A 17,413-nucleotide genomic window follows, 5' to 3' on the forward strand; every position below is an offset into this window, starting at 1 on the left:
ATGAATAATAATGAGAAGGAAGATAATTATGCAACTCAGGACGATATACCACAAGCTTGTTAGAGCTAAAATAAAAAAAAAAGTGTAGAATCCGTGTGTAGAGTAATCATGCAGTATTAATTCTCAAATGACTGGGTCGTGAAAAATGGTAACACTCTTTTAGCGTAACAGTGTTTCATTCACTTGATGTAATTTCGGTAGCGCAATGTAATCACTGAACCTGGGCCACTTAAGAGTTTTTAACCAATCACTGCGCGATTTTATTAAGCCATAAAAACTTGAATTAAATCGTTCTGGATATGTCACTCAGTCAGGCAGACAGACAGACAGACAGTCAGTCAGACAGTCAGTCAGTCAATAAGCAAATGTATCCAACATTGCTGATGAATGCTCACTTCGCCTTCTGCGAAAAATTTTACAAGAAGCTTATGCCCATGTACAATAAATATCCAAATACTCAAAGAACTGAAAAGAGTGATAAAACCTTCCATTGTCTCGTTTTCTCCAAATGTAACAAGAAACAGCCAGTCCTATGGTCACAGCAGCCGTCACAACACCATTAGTAGGGAGCTTAATTAAGCAAACCAAGATGCCAACGACAACTAGAACGTCACCAAACAAAAGATTTAATTATGAGCTGAATAGTGGATTTACACGTGCGTTATAAATAGTTGTACATTTCGTATCCGTCCTCAACAAAAAGAGAACGTGAACTATGAGTGGCCATTGATCGTATTTTTCTTTGAAATTATACTCTGTCATTACATATTAAGAGTGGACAAACCTTTTTTTAGACCGATAGGCCCACTGATTCCGACATTTGGAGGTCACGTGAAAGGCATTAAAAAGGGACTTTAATTAAAATATTTCGAACAGACGCACCTTCTGGCTGTATTTGGTAATGTTTGATGTTCCCCCGTAATATTTCTCATTAAGTTCATTTCAAGGCTCTAGAAAAGGGATGCGGTTTTCTTAAGTAGGTTTGTAAAAGGGGTACCTTTTTTAATAAAAAAATATATATATATACGATAGGGGTACAAAGGGTAGGGGGTTGGCTCTCGGGGCGGAGTCTCCCCGTTTAAAACTTTGTAGAGTGCCCCAGCTCCCCCGGGGGGTAAAATAAAAGACATTCAAAGACATTCAAACTGAGACTGTAAACTTCACATAACTTAATACGTTTGGAAAGAAGCAATAATTTACCAGCCATGGTTCTGCGTAAAGCAAGAATTTATTCCCGTTTAACAACCAGTTTACAATATTAGAAAGAGGAACGGGAAAGACTTTAAAAGAAATTTTAAGAAAAAGTTTACTTACGTCAAGTCTTGTGCGCTCGTTACAATCACTATTATTTCTTATAAAACCTGTAGGCCTATGCTACGCTTTTCATGTCTCTAGTTGTTCTCCTTTCCAGTTTTCATGGCATTTTGCACCGTCGTTTTCCAAGAAATGTTGCCAGATGCAAAACACAGTCCCATCGTAAGGTGTCACAGTCGCCTGACGTTTTAATTGTGTGGTTAAACTCATTACTATTTCGAGGAATCTTTTATTCCTAGTCGGGTGTCTCAGCAAACAAGATAAATCTACTAAGTTAGAGCATGTTTATTAGAGACCTGATTTTGCCTGTGTCTCTATATGCGTTGATTTTATGATGTCTTTTTAAAAGCTTGTAAATTCAGGCGTAACTTGGCTTACGTCGTGAGCCAAATTGTCTGCATCGATGTTTGAAGTGAGGCTCTGACCAGGAGAATGCCCCTCGCATGAAGATCCACTGGACAATGATACTGCTGACGCGTCATAGTAAGGTTGATTTTCATCTAGCTGGTCCATGTCAAGATAAGGAACTTCTCTTTGCATCCAGTCCTCTAGCTCTTGGCACAGCTCGGTAAAGGTTGGCCGCATATCGGGATTGTCCGCCCAACAACGCCTCATCAATTGATAGCTGTTAGTAAAAGCACATGGGAAATACTATGAATATGTGAAATGTTTTTTTTGGCTCAAACTCCCGACCCTGAAAAAAAAAAATACAAATACAAACAACAACAACAATAACAATAAAAACGAAAAATCAAAAAACAAAACAAAACCAACAACAACAAGAGCAACAATAACGAAAAATAAATTAAAAAAAAAAAAAAACTAGAGAAAATAAAACCAACAACAACAACAAAAACAAAAAACAACAAAACACGTTCCCTTTACTTCCCATTTCAAACTGACAATACGTTTCACATACCTTTGAGCGAAAAAGATATTCTATGATTTTTTTATACGCTATATTGACATGACGATTTACGGCCGGTGCGGCTTATTAGTTCCTTGATATTTTTAAATACAAAACCTCATCCCTGCATTATCATTCTAATTCGTATTTTTTCTCTGTGAGAAATAATCTAACATAGCAACCCATCCTATCTTCTTGCCCCACCAATGTGACTTACAACTCTTCTGAGCATGTATCTGGTTTTTCCATTCTGTGTCCTCTTCTCAGTAATCTCATGAGTTCTCTGCTTTTTATGCCGGGGTACGGGAACCCTCCTAAAAATGAATACATCTCGTTTGTTATCGCTCAATGAAGGTCGATCACTTTGTGGAATTTACAAATAGATCGTACTTCTATCGAGACGTATCTTATGGTAGTAAAATACTAATCCTCGAAAGTGGCGACAGAATACAGATGCCTAATGTTGTGAGGACAGTGACCAGATCTACAATGATTGAACAATACTTGGAGTATTGCAAAGAACAATGTTACGAACCACTGAGTAGGTCCAGTCGTCCGGTAAAATGTATTCACTGCTTATATTATCCTGTGCGGTTGGTTGTCAGTTTTGTATTTAAAAGCTGGATCAGTAACTCCCAGCAGTGTGTTTCACGATTAAATAACCTGTCGTAACACATACGACATACATTGTTATACGTTTTAGGGCAACTAATATATAGGCAAAAATATATCAGCGAGACACGAAATTCCATAACATAAGGTCTACATACGAGCAAAGAAGCTCATCCGGCCGGAGTTTATTTCCGGTTCCAGAAACATGAGGTGACCAGGAGTATTTCTACTTCCTCTTGCTTAGGCTGCTGGTCCATTGCAGGGTTACCCCGAAGCATTAAATTAGCCGGTACCCATTTATCCACCTGGGTGGAGAGAGGCACTGTGAGAGTAAAGTGTCCTGCCCAAGAACACAACACAATGTCATCAGCCAGGGCTCGAGCCCAGACGGTTCGATATGGAGGCGAGTCCAACCACATAAGGTTAGTACATTAAAATAATTACCGAGAGTCGCTATCTCCCAGAGAAGGACACCATATGACCACCTAACCACAAAATATAGACAAAGAAAAAATTATCTATTTGACGTATTTTGGGACTCACTAGTGTTTAGAAACCTAGTTTTTCGATTTTCCTTGTATTAAGACAAGAAAGCTGTATAAATAGGAGAACAATAGAGAATTTATCGAAAGATTAATATTTAAAACTTCTCTAAAAATTCCACAAACCTTTCAGTAGGCAGTTGCTATTTACTTTTTTTTTAAATATCGCGAGTAGGGTTAATCCCTAATTGCTCAAGCCGCGATATGACTTACTCATATGACTGAAAAAATTACGTACGCTCCAGCGTTAATTTGCACTAAAGTGCCTGCTAAAAATTAGCTTGCTGTCAGCCAATCACATAAACCCATTTTCTCAGTCCTATTATTGCATCATTTTATCAAGTTAATTATCTGGAAAATTAAGTTACATGTACACTTTCTGATGCACTTACACGTCACTCTTTGAGGTAAAAACACCGTCATTTATGGCTTCAGGTGACATCCACTTCACAGGAAGCTTATTGTGTTGACCTGTCATGTGATACACATTCTCTCCCAGCGTGCTCCGCGCCAAGCCAAAATCAGCGACTTTGACAAGTTTGTCGTCACAGAGTAAGATATTGCGAGCGGCGAGATCCCAATGAACAATGCCCTTTGCGGATAAGTATTGCTGAACACGTTAAATATGGTTAATCATTATGGACACAGGAAATCTCGCATTCGTTACAGTAGTGTAAGGACGTTTTTCAAAATCAGCCAACTAAATGAACACCGACATTGTCAGCAAATCTCAACAATAACTGTGCAGTCATCTTAGACTGTGAACAGTCTCTATTTTGCCCGGAAATCCGCGGGAAGAAAGCCAAGTGCGTTTCTTCCCTCGCGAATCTTCGAGCAGAAGAAAGACTGCTCGCAGGCTACCATTGTCTTACTAAAGAACAGAAACAAGAAATAGGGGTCAGGAACATGACACGTCGTGAAAAAGCAATTCATTTTAAACAGCATGAGATTCTTAAAGAAAAAAGAACCAAACCTGAACAGTTAAGTCTCCCGACCAAATGAATACCGGGGTCCAAAAAGATGACCCGACTCGTATAAAGGAATTAACACACTTCGGACAATCGCCTACGCTAAGCACTTAAAAGGAACAAATCTTTTCTAACTTGCCATTCCCTGTGCTATTTGCCAGGAGAAGGACATCATGTCTTGCGGGGTTAAAGAACCGTTCACTTCGTCTCCTTCATGTTGTTCTTAATCTCTCAAGGACCGGGTGCTGTTAATTCTTATATCCATACTGCTGTCTGTCTTCAGGAAAGCGACGTTAATTTCGCCAATGTCGTTTATGCCAGGCCCACAATGCTGCAGGGATTACGGAGAAGGTTAATTTAACTTCAAAATACATTATTCGACAATCGGGGTATACTAATAATAATAAAAAAAATCATACTTTCTCTAGTTCCGGAGAATTTATGAGATGGACCTCGATGGAGGGGAATTTTTACAAATGTCTACATTTTAGTTGTTATAATGATAATACCAAGTGAAACCTGTCTTACAATGCCTGTACTATCCTTGTTCAGTTCTCTTGAAGTTTCTGGCGTGTTTTCTCGTATCTGTACGTATTCCATATTGGTTTGTTTTACCTGGAAATCAGAGGGCAAAGATTACAACACCTTACGAGTCATGTGTTAAATTATGGTTAATTAGCCGGGGTAAATAGTCTTCCATCTCTCGGTGCAGGCTCAAAGATTGTGGTTGGAGGCAGTCGAAATGAACTTGCTAGGGCGTACTCTGGAACCGTGCCTAACGAATACCTGGTCTTTATCTGGGCCACGTTTGTTTTTTGGCTCGAAAAAAAGCTCAGTCGATTTCTCATCTGAAAGCGTTTCTTAACGTGCTAAAATAGTCGATAAGACCATTCTTTGGAGTAGTCAGGTAAGGTAAAGTATACGAGCCGAGCCCATCAGGCCGGCGCTGATCCCGGTTAGTGAGACATGAAGCGACTAGGGGTATTTCAACCCCCTGGGTGGGATGCTAGTCCATTCTTTGTAGCACCTGCTATTTATTTTAAAACAAATTTTGATACGGCAATACGAGCTCTCAAAATGCTTGAGGAGATAAATGAAGAGAAAGTAAACGGCAAAGCGAGTAAACTTATCATTTAATTTTACACTGTGTCATTAGTGTACCACTGTAGTTAAGGACTCGATGGTAGTGTAATTCTATCTATGCCTGTAATTATATCATTTAAAATAGATAAGTAGGATCCGAGTCATTTAAGACCTAATTTGAGCCATTGATTGTTGAAATTTGAAGTGTACCTGTTTTGGCAGCTCACACTTCAACAGCTTCCGATCATTTATTTCATTCATACGTAATGTTGCTCGAATTCAGGGTATCCTAATGCATTTACCTTTTTTCTTCGTTCTCTGAGGTAAGAAAGCAGGTCTCCTTTTGCTGCATACTCCAGGACGAGAAAATTTGGCGAGGACTTAGTACAACAGCCAATCAAATTCACGATGTTCTTGTGAGAACCGACTGCTTTCATAAGGGTAATCTCTTCCAAGAAATCATTCAGTTGGTCTGGAGTGGCATTGTCTGAAAGGTTTATGCAAGAGGACCTTGAAATAATACAGCTCAGTACTGATGTCATGTTTAAGCATGTCACGCATGGACATCCAGCCTATTTATGAAAATTAATGCCATACTGACGCAAGTTTGATTTTTAAAAGGTTCTGTTTAAACGTTAGCAAAGCATACCTCATTGCACCGTGCATCTGAAGCAAATATTTCAAATACGATATACCAAATTATCAGTTTGCAATTGACGCGCTTTTCATATCTTAAGGTATAAAGTCTGCATATGAGCTATGTGGCCCATCAGGCCGGCGCTTATTTCCGGTTTCAGAAAATATTTCTCCTTCCCCCTTGATGGGATGTCAGTCGATCGCGGGGTTGCCCCAAAGCATTAAATTAGCTTGTACTGTACGGGTCCGCAAATGATCCCAGGACCGCAAATGATCCCGACTAAGAAATAAGGAATGGCATGGATGGTGGGATGGTGTGGATAGGGAATTGGCGTACGTCAATACCGATGTTTTTATTAAAGCCATCTTATAATTATAGTGGCTTACAACTTGCTTTTTCTTCATACTTTCGACTAAATTTTGTTGCTAACTACGATGTTATGAATATCAACACTCGATCATCAAAGCACGACTTGGCTTGCATTTCTTTGCAATTCTCAGTAAAATTATGATCAGTTCAACATACGCTACATATCCTCCTTTGTTAAACATTGATAGTTCGGTGTTACAGTTAAATCACATTTTATCAGCCATTATATTAACGCCACTCGTCTAAAGTTTTAAACTAAAATCTAACCATGAAGTAACTATTAACGAAGACGCTGTCACTCGAGTAGACCCACAAGCCTACAACGCTTCATCACTCTGTAAAACACCTAGTGTGTAGCACTGGAAATTTGAACAAATTTATTTTGTAATTTTTCCTCGGTCGTATTTTGGCTTTGATTCCTCGGTAATGACTACTTGAGTATTCTAAGAAGTCAAAATTCCAGGCTATAGTTATGAAGTTCAGCTTCATGACCAAGCAAGGCTAAGGCTTGCACTTCGTTATGACAAGTTAGCTGTTTGATAGATGTTTGATGCTATGGCCACTGGGATTTCGAGCATGTTTACAAGCATGTATTTTTCTAAGACTTCTTATTCAATAGATCGTCTTCACGTGACGTATTTTTATCCTCATTAGGCATAAGAGGCGGTATATTTATATCTGTTTACAATTAGGGTGCTTCGTTTGGAAACCAGAGCATTTTGACTTTCAGGGTTTTGCAGGTTGCGTGACACAAGGCTACGATCGAGTTTGTTGAAAAATATATACTTATCTCATGATTTTGAGCCTTTTTAGAAGTTAGAGCATTAGGAAAAGTGCTTATGTGAATGCTTGTTTGTTTAGTACTGATAGTCAGTCGCCCAGAAAGCCAAAGTAAATTCCAGAGGTTTACACTATATTCCAGCGCCATATTGGGGTGTACCACGATGTATACCAACATGGCTTTTCTTACTGGGCTCTGTAAATTTATGGGAAACATTTACGACGAATTTCTGAAGTTCGGAGAAACGCACAGGCCTAAAACTTGGAGAAGTGTCATATTTAGTTGTCTTCGATCGCGTACATCACAATTTCCTAGCTTTTTCCATTGGTTGGTTTTCGATTTTTTTTTTTTTTTTTTTATTGCGTGACAGGGAAAACGATCTTTACCGTTCGGAGATCAAGACAGCAACTGTGGAATATTTTTTTTGTAAAATGATAAAACATTTTTTTTAGTTCATAATTTTTGTACATGTTCTAACCTACCTCTGATATAGATCCAAGCCATTCGTTATTTTTTAGTCGGGATCATTTGCGGTCCAATATGGGGAAGATTTCCGGTCCGGGATCATTTGCGGTTCAATTTGGGGATCATTTGCGGTCCTGGGATGATTTGCGGACCCGTACAGTACTCTTTTATACGCCTGGGTGGAGAGAGGCACTGTGACAGTAAAGTGTCTTACCCAAGATGTCTTACACAATGTTCCCGACCAGGGTTCGAACAATTACAGTATAATTTTTATATATCTCAGATTCATTTAGCATACCTTGAAGCATCTTAACGGCCACAGTTATTGTAGATTTTGAAATTGTCTCTGATTTGTTATTAACAGCTTGACGTCGTTTCATACACGAAGGGACCTGCATGATTCCTTTGCAAACTTTACCAAAGGCGCCATGACCGAGTTCTTCATATATAGTGACGTCATTACTCGTCATTTCCCATTTCCCCGTCATTTATCTCTTGTCGGATCTTTCATTTGCAGCTCGTTTTCATTATTTTGCCTGCAACATCCATTGTCAAATGGCATCACATAAGTACACAAATTGAGGATACCCGATGAAAGCATACCACAAGTTACTTGCCGGAGGACAATGATGAAGGAGCGAAGATGTGGTCTCCCATGAGGCGAAGCGTAGGCCACAGCGCGGAGTAGTGCTTAGTGGCAGGATATCATTGCGGTCTTATATCCCAGTCAGCGAGTCAGTGACTTTGTTAGTGAGTCAGTGAGTCAGTGAGTCAGTGAGTCAGTGAGCCAGTGAGCCAGTGAGTCAGTGAGTCAGTGTGTAAGTGAGTCAGTGACTTTGTTAGTGAGTCAGAGAGTCAGGGAGTCGGTGAGTCAGTAAGTCAGTGAGTCGGTGAGTCGGTGAGTCGGTGGGTCAGTGAGTCAGTGAGTCAGTGAGTCAGTGAGTCAGTGAGTCAGTGAGTCAGTGAGTCAGTGAGTCAGTGAGTCAGTGAGTCAGTGAGTCAGTGAGTCAGTGAGTCAGTGAGTCAGTGAGTCAGTGAGTCAGTGAGTCAGTGAGTCAGTGAGTCAGTGAGTCAGTGAGTCGGTGAGTCAGTGAGTCAGTGAGTCAGTGAGTCAGTGAGTCAGTGAGTCAGTGAGTCAGTGAGTCAGTGAGTCAGTGAGTCAGTGAGTCAGTGAGTCAGTGAGTCAGTGAGTCAGTGAGTCAGTGAGTCAGTGAGTCAGTGAGTCAGTGAGTCAGTGAGTCAGTGAGTCAGTGAGCCAGTGAGTCAGTGAGTCAGTGAGTCAGTGTGTAAGTGAGTCAGTGACTTTGTTAGTGAGTCAGAGAGTCAGGGAGTCGGTGAGTCAGTAAGTCAGTGAGTCAGTGAGTCGGTGAGTCGGTGGGTCAGTGAGTCAGTGAGTCAGTGAGTCAGTGAGTCAGTGAGTCAGTGAGTCAGTGAGTCAGTGAGTCAGTGAGTCAGTGAGTCAGTAATAGTAATAGTAATAGTAATAATAGTATTCTTAATTGCGCGTTACTTTCCAAATGGAGGTATTGGTCTATTAACTAACAAAAATGCAAGATAGCATTTATCATATCCCTATACAATTAATTAGACAAATTTATTGCGCTTATTTCATTTGTGAACCAAGAATCTCTTTCCTTTTAGAAACATTGAATGGATATATTTTCCTATAATTTTAGATGTAACTGTGTTTTCTGCTCTGAGTAAAAACTTCGCCTTCTCGTTATCACTTAAACTGGGGTAATGGGTGTCAGCGTTTGAAATATGTGAGTACAGCTCACGTCTTAATGTGGTATACACCCGACAATACATCAAAAAGTGCTGTTCATTTTCTATGCAATTTCCTTTGCATATTAAACATGTTCGCTCTTCTACTGGGATTAATGCTCCTCTATTTTCATATTTGCCAGTTTGTATTCGTAATGCATGACATCCTAATCTAAGCCTTGTCAGGCGAATTCTGCGTGCTGGCTTTGTAATTAATGTCAGGTGGTTTTCAAATTGATAATTATTTTTTACTTCCTTTTGTGTAAATGTCTCTCTTGAACTTGTTGATGACCTATTCTGGGTTTCAAGCCACTTCTGTAAATATTGATTCCTGAGGGTTTTCTTTATAACTAATCGTGCTTTCTTGACGCACATGAGTGAGTCAGTCAGTCTTTAGGTCAGTCAGTCAGTCTGTCACTGTTTAAGCAAATTGGTAAGTATAGTAAAGAATGAAGCGAGCCAGTGAGCAAGTTAATACAGAGCTAGGCGGTCAAACGTTGTACAATTGTTTGTGGTAACCTATCAACAATAATTATCCAAATACTCAAGGAACTAAAAAGATTGATAAAAACCTCCATTTTCTCCAAATGTAACAAGAAACAGCAACTCCAATGACCACAGCAGCCGTCACACCACTAATAGTGACGAGCACGATCACTGATGCACTTAGCGTGTTTGTGGTCGGGCTGTTCGTGTTCGGGCTGTTCGTGTTCGGGCTGTTCGTGTTCGGGCTGTTCGTGTTCGGGCTGTTCGTGTTCGTGTTCGTGTTCCATTCACTGGAAATTGTTGGTGAACTGGTGGCATTTTGTAGTGCTACTGTTGAAGAAGCAATCATAACCGAACTTGGAGTTACGCAGCTGAGAACTATATGGAGGCCATGCTCTAAGTGAAACAAACAAAGACTGTTTTCAGTAAAGGACTTTCTATATTTCTACACCGTGCAATGTTGAAATCCGAAGTATTTAGAAACGCTGATTACATTTGCAAACCTTGGCTTCTAATGGCCTCCCAGGGGTTTTGAGGAACAAGAGAACGTGTTCATTTATTTCAAAGGAACAGATGATAATTTACTAAAGGGAGCTTTAAGGTTTTGTATCTTATGTTGTATCTTAGCGACCCTAGCTTACTATCCATGTAGTAAGTTGCAAAACTTTTAACGCTGCATTGAGTTGCTTACTATCCATGTAGTAAGTTGCAAAACTTAACTTGCATTGTCTTGGAGTGTAAATTCTTGAATTCTTCAGCTGAACAACTCACCAAAGATCTTAATCTTCGGCTCAGGAATTCGTTTGCCTTCCTATCGCCTCCGTTGAGAAAGTATTTTATTTATTCGTACCTGGAGGTCTTTCGGATTTGCAACTGAGCTGAGTGCGTTGCTTCGTAAGTACGGTAATTCTATGTTACCTTTATCTTAGCTAAGCAACCGTACTTTTAAGTCGGGGCCTTTCTATCAACTATTCTGTAGGTAATCAGGTGGATGGTGTTTACCTACAGTGGTTTTCCGCCGACAGAAGATTTTATTACTTTTGGCCGGAAGGTATGCGATCCACTTGGCATCTGGTGCTACGAAATACACTACTTTATTGTTATCATCCGCATAAGGTTTTGGCCATGAAACGTCGCTAAAATTAGGAAGAAACCAACCCTGGTGGTATTTGTTTGTACATTTCCACGATCTGTTAGTTCTAACACCATTCCTGGACGACGCCACAAAGAAAACATCGGCGTCACCAATCTTGTCTTCCACATGTACTGCTTGAAGTTGGTGCTGATCTTTGACAACCGTCAAGCTGCCAACTGCTTTCGTTGTGAAAACTCCATCAAGATACAGCTCGACAGTCATTCTTTGATTTGTTGCAAGGATTGTTATCAAAGCTATGGGAAGAATTCATCACAATAACTTTATCAAATTGTCAAAATCGTGAATTTACCAAGCGAAGCGTGAGTATCTTTGGCACCTAACTCCCGCTGCTGTCGTGAAACTGAATATTGATGATTGCACCAAGAGTTAAACGCCATGGAATTATAAGAAAACTGCAAGAAGTAGAAGAATACCAAAATTTGGGCAACGAGGTTACAGATTTTAATGTTGACTGCTTTATTTTTTAGAAACTAAAAGACTAAGTCGTCTCACGAGGGTTTATTGATACTAAAGTGTTAAAAAGGAAAACAGCAACTGATTTTTTCAGACCATCTGGTTGTTCCTGACACTGAGCAAAAGTCTAAAATAACGAATCTACACAGTATCGAAAGAATCTCAGTGACCTAACTGTTTTATGTAGTTGTTTAAAAGTACGTTTCGATAACTTTATTTATAACAATGGCTGAAGCCGGGAATAGAGAAACTGAATACTTACTGCTACATGTATTGCTAAGTCTTTCCTCCATACTAATACGACGTCTACAGGTGAATTTGGTAGCGTAATGATTTTCTACACTGATCCAGTGAACATCTTTAGGAATTCCATACACGTGAGCCGAATTGTGTCGACCACTATTATCATGTCTGACGAAGGCGTTTGGCCAGGTGTTATCGGTCAAATTGGTTTGCTCCCATCCATCGTCTGGTGTAATAGAGGTTTCGTTGCATTTCCAGCTGCTATCTGTGACCAGTCCGTTACTAAACACTCCTAGGAATCCACCGAACCCATTTGGCCCGTTGTAAATAAACACGGTAATTACCTTCGTCTCGTTTGGGAATGAAAACCACTTTCCCGCGTTCCAGGTGCCGCCGTTGTAGCCAACGAGACGTCCGTCCGCAAAAACTGTGAGATTATCGTCACCGGCTAAAATGCCAGCAAAATCTGAAATAAATGTGTGTAACTGCCCAAGAATATCAGGGAATGTTGTTTACTTCATGTTTGTGATCGATCATCCGGCCAACCTCGTTCCCCCGCTCTTGAGCGCGGAGAGAGAGAGAGGCCCTGGAAAGGAAGTTGTCCTCCGGCATCACATGCGCTCGTTAACCATCCAAAGCACTGATGTTCAACTTAGGTAAGGCAACTTAGGTGGTGACAGCGTGGTCGAGTGGTCGGTGTGTCGGACTCGCAATCCAGAGGTCCCGGGTTCGAGTCCCGCTCTGACGATTACCTGGATTTGTTTCTCGGTAGTCCCAAGTTCAAATCCTCGGCCACGCTTGTAAATAGCCAACTGGTTTGCCTCCGGCCAGATGGGATTCTTAAAAATGATAAGTTAAATTTGAATTATTTGTTTCAGTTGTGTTGCTGGGCCCCACTAGCACTTGTGCTATAACACTACCGAGGGTAAATAAAGGTTATAAATTGTTACTTTTTCAGGTAATAGAGAAAAATGGTTAAGAAACCCGGTAGACGTCAAAGAAGCAAATAAACAGGCTAAGATTTAGGTCAGAAGGTGCTTGACCCTGCACATCTCTTGTTTTATGCTCACAGACGACATGTATGCATGAATTACCTAATTGCAGTGTTTCTATTGGTTAATTGTAGGAGCACACATAACCACCTTTTGTATTCTGCCAGATTTTGTGCAGGGTCAATCCCCAAAATAGCCAACAAAAACATTCAATAAAGAAGTTTTCCAAGTTTCATAACCATTCCTGCTCCTTACTTTGAGTACTTGACTGACTAAAGAGTATGGATGAGTAGTTGAGCCGGTAACTTCATGTATGCCACAAACACAAATGGCTCAAATCTAATTTATTTTCGTTTTTCTACGAGATCATTTACCTGTTGCATACGTCTGGCTTGAAATAATGATATTTATATACAGCCATAAGATACCGAGGTAGACATGGGACATTTTGTCTTCAGTAACTGATGCACATGCCAATAGCTGAAATAAAAGTGAAAAATGAAAGCGAGAGATTATGTGTTTTTGTTTTCAAATAAATTAATACGCAATAACTTATCATTGCAAAACATTCAAAACAATAAGACGTTGAGGAATGTCAAGCTCTTTGGAGCATGCAGAATATAACGCCATAACGGCACAGTTTGCTCGGCCCAACTTTACACTGATATAGTGAAAGAGTGTGACGTGGGTGCTATTGGCTATTTTTGGCCTGGTTCTTGGTGGGCATTATTCTAGTTCCACTTTACATGAAGTTGCGTTAAAACGAGCATTCCTTGGAAAATTTCCAAATCTTTTTCGTCCCATTACAGATTTAAGATTGATAGCAGTATATCTCCCATTTGTCAATCGAACTGCATGGTCCACACGGAATTCTAAACGATCGAATCACTTATTGATATTGGTTTTCGCAAGTCCCAGAATCTTACATAATTTTGCAGAATTTTTGTTACAACAGGTAAAATTTGAATCGCCTTGATATTTCCTTTCCCATCTTACACGTGCAGATTATTACTTTGACAAGACAGGTTCAGATTTTCAGAAGCTAGATGAAATTAAATAAATTAAGGGAAGTCGTAGCCAGAAAGGTTAAAACAGTCTCTAAGTACATGTATCGTTGACTTGAGTTAGCAACAAATCAATTGATTAACTGTCACGTTGTTATATATTTGTCCTCCCTGTATACATTAGTGATTGACAAAAACAAAATGAATTTTGCTTTGAAATTGAAAATTGGAAATTGGAAATTTGCGTTGAAATTTTCACGTGAATTTTGCTTTCAAATCAAAATGGTTGTTGGCGTGCAGAAAACTGTGCTCTCTCTGTCTGACTTACGACCATTCTGTTTTCCTTTTTCTTACAATTAAGGAGGGCATTTGAAATTAGTTTTTATTTCCACGAAATGTATTACTCCGACGTTTGGAACATTGAGTTTAAACCTTCATCTTTGCAGCTGCTTATATTTTGGTTTCTCCTTGTTTGACAAGTAAGAGAACCTCGTGAATTTTTTTGACGGTTGGTCTTTGACTGTTAGCTATACGAGAAGATATTTGATCACATTCAGAGAAGTTTACAAGTCAGTGAAAATATTGTCTCACTGAGGGCAGGGAGTGCTCCCCTATAATTATAAGCAACATAGGTATTTGTTTATTTTACATTGTTTTGAGCCCTTCTGGTATGAAATACGATCTCGACTTTACGATCAAAAACCACAAAGTTTGGTCTGAAATAGAGTCATGTATAAACCAATCAAAAATATAAAGACAAGTCAACACTAGGTGCTGGAAAGTTTTAGAAAGGAACTCTTTCTCCAGTGTCAGCAATGGTGATCATGTTTAGAATTTGAAATGAACTGTTGTTAACGGACGGATATCAAAAGAAATCTCTGGTCAGAAATGAATTTACGTCGACTGATTAGCTCAGTTTGATGAAGTTAAAGGACAGACAAACAGGAGATAGGGCGTATAACGATCACTTATTTATCTAAAACTTCTGACAGGTGCAAGGCCCCAACGGATCGCTTCAGCTCGAAAGAGGCTTTAATCCCCTCCGATTTCTTAACACGTAGAATTTTCACCCCAAAGTTTGGTGATATGGTTACCAAAATATGGTCAGCTGTGATATTCGGAAAGGCAATGAGGCCTAAGGTTTTCGGAAAATGAACAAAGAAGTCCTGATAAATTCGAGTCAATTGACCGAATCTCCCGGGAGGGTATTCCTAGAAAAATTGGGTGGGGGTGTGCGGCCCGCTTCCCAAAATCCTTACGCTATTTATGACCAAAATCTGCGATATTCCCTACTCTATTTTTGACCTTACCAAAAATTCGAAACCCTATTTATGACCTGACCCTTAACTCAAAACCCTGTTTCAGACCTGCGTTATAATTAGTTCCCTAGTTCAGAACATAATGAGTGAAGGGCTTTTATTGATTTTCTTTTCGAAAATGATGAAAAAAATGGCTTCTTCTTAAAAACTTACCCTATCAAGGCTAGAGTGCAAAGACCATGCCCTCTTTGTGACCAAAACGGCTGAAATACCATATCCTTTGGGGCCGCACTTACCTATATAGCCCAAATAAGGGAGTACTCCCCCCGGGCCAAATCTGTAAAAGGCCAGGTTGTTCGAAAGGTAGATAACGCTATCCACCGGTTAAATCTTTATCCAGTGGATAGCGTGGCTTGTTTTGTTAACACTTATCCACTTGATAGCGATTTATCTGGTGAATAGCGTTATCCAGCCTTCGAATAACTCGGGCCACAGGTTTGAACTATTCACGTATGGATGTCGAACACATCTTGTTCGTTTCCACTTGTTTTGGGTATTTAAAGAAAGCGCACTGAGTGAGTCAAATGATCGTTACAAAACCTACCTTCTTACTTGGCAACCTTTTGTCAAGAGAGACAATGCTTTTTTTTTTTTGTACCGTGGAGTACTCAAATGATCTTGTAGGATGCAGCGTGTTGCTTTTGGATCAAAGTGAGTTAGTCAAAAGATCGTTGCAAAACCTACCTTGTTAGTTGGGAACCTTGTACCAGGAGAGACAATGCTGTTTTTGTACCGTGGATTACTCAAATGATGCTTTAGGATACACTGTCTAGCTTTTAAATCAATAAATGCACTAGTGTTCCTAAGAAGACTACGGAGACACAGTGTCGATGGGTAATTGCCGGACCGCTATCTGTGTCATCGTATGACTAGTTTAGCGTTAACTCAGACAGGTTTTAGATTTGATTTGCTGGTCATTGATAGTGCAGGCACACGATAGCAGGGATTTTGGCCTCCTAAAAATCAATATTAAAACACAAGTGCACAGGCAATCGATCTGTTGCTAAAATTCTCTTTCTACAAGAAAATCGCGAATTCTTGAGGTTGGGGTTGTGGGTTATCAACTGTCAGTTTAAACAAACGACGAACTTTACTTTGCTAAAGTAAAGTTAGCCATGATTTGAAATTGAACTTCCTCCTGTCAGTCGGCTAAAGAAACTTATAGCGCTTGAATGATATATTTTTTCCTGTCGTTTTTCAGCTGAGTAAATAAACATGGCTGCAAAACAAGGCACTTTTCCAAACAGACATTGTAAGTTGCAAAATATATAAAGTAATCAATTAAGCCTTCTTTCTCCGCATGCTTTCGATACATTTAATGAATAATAATGAGAAGGAAGATAATTATGAGACTCGTGACGATGTACCACAAGCATTTTAGAGCTGACAAAAAGTATAGGAGTCAGTGGGTAGAGTAATCATGCAGTATTAATTTTCATCCGTGAAAATTGGTAACTCACGTTTTAGCGTTATAGTGTTTAATTCAGTTGATATAATTTTGGTACTGCAATGTCATTACTGAACCTGGGCCACCTGAGGGTTTTTAACCAATCACAGCGCGATTTTATTAAGCCATTAGAATCTGAACTGATTCGTTCGGGATATGTCAGTCAGGCAGACAGACAGTCAGTCAATATCAGTCAGTCAGTCAGTCATTCAGTAAGCAAATATATCCAATAATGGTGATGAATGCTCACTTCGCCTTCTGCGAAAAATTTTACATGTAGGTCAAGCCCATGTGCAATAAATATCCAAATACTCAAAGAACTGACAAGAATGATAGAAACTTTCCATTGTTTCGTTTTCTACAAATGTAACAAGAGACAGCTAGTCCTATGGCAACAGCAGCTGTCACAACACCGCTAGAGGAGAGCTTAAGAGTGAATGCCTATAAAAATGGACCTAAATCGCCTATCAATGGCACAAGTCGAAAAATTGATTTCGCTTGTATTTTGTCCATAGATAGGTCCTAGTAAGAATAGAAACGGACCATAGTTAGTTTCTGCTAATACAGCTTTCTTTGGTAGAAATACGCCAAAAACGATTTCGACCCGACTGGGCTCAAAATCTACTTCCGGTTTTGCTGAATTTTCCGAATATTTGATTGCTTCGCGCTCCGCAGAACAACTACTTGAGAATCTTTCAATGCATTTTATATTCAGTTCAGGTCTTCGTAGTGTGACTGAGCGAAAAATAAAGTAAATCAAAGTTAGTTTTGAGCCCGAAAAGAGACAAAACTGACACGCAAAATTTTACAGTATGTCGCAAGAGAATTATTGCATAAAAACATCGCCATATTTTTCAATGGGCTATAACTT

The 17,413-nt window shown here is 39.6% G+C and overlaps 2 protein-coding genes and 1 pseudogene across 3 annotated transcripts; all 3 read right to left on the reverse strand.

Annotated features, from left to right (window-relative positions):
* Positions 1–1,209: 1,209 nt before the first annotated feature.
* On the reverse strand, positions 1,210–3,954 carry LOC149111791 (fibroblast growth factor receptor 2-like). The gene is made up of 4 exons (XM_089290005.1): positions 3,768–3,954; positions 3,278–3,318; positions 2,439–2,535; positions 1,210–1,939 (listed from the first exon to the last, which is right to left on the reverse strand). Exons 1-4 carry the CDS (start codon positions 3,851–3,853, stop codon positions 1,657–1,659), a joined length of 507 nt encoding a protein of 168 aa, XP_089146131.1. The 5' UTR covers positions 3,854–3,954; the 3' UTR covers positions 1,210–1,656.
* A 416-nt stretch (positions 3,955–4,370) lies between these two features.
* Positions 4,371–10,294, reverse strand: LOC149111792 (mast/stem cell growth factor receptor Kit-like; annotated as a pseudogene). The gene is made up of 5 exons (XR_016207326.1): positions 10,015–10,294; positions 7,977–8,214; positions 5,729–5,913; positions 4,872–4,958; positions 4,371–4,674 (listed from the first exon to the last, which is right to left on the reverse strand). The product of XR_016207326.1 is annotated as a mast/stem cell growth factor receptor Kit-like (transcript).
* A 433-nt stretch (positions 10,295–10,727) lies between these two features.
* On the reverse strand, positions 10,728–13,238 carry LOC149111793 (uncharacterized). Its single transcript, XM_089290006.1, has 3 exons — positions 13,147–13,238; positions 11,800–12,246; positions 10,728–11,317 (listed from the first exon to the last, which is right to left on the reverse strand). The coding sequence occupies exons 1-3, from the start codon at positions 13,217–13,219 to the stop codon at positions 10,893–10,895; spliced, it is 945 nt and encodes a 314-aa protein (XP_089146132.1). The 5' UTR covers positions 13,220–13,238; the 3' UTR covers positions 10,728–10,892.
* Positions 13,239–17,413: the final 4,175 nt, after the last annotated feature.

Source organism: Orbicella faveolata, unplaced genomic scaffold (assembly GCF_042242905.1).
Source record: "Orbicella faveolata isolate gen_17 unplaced genomic scaffold, um_ofav_v1 contig_2, whole genome shotgun sequence".
Taxonomy (NCBI): domain Eukaryota; kingdom Metazoa; phylum Cnidaria; class Anthozoa; order Scleractinia; family Merulinidae; genus Orbicella; species Orbicella faveolata.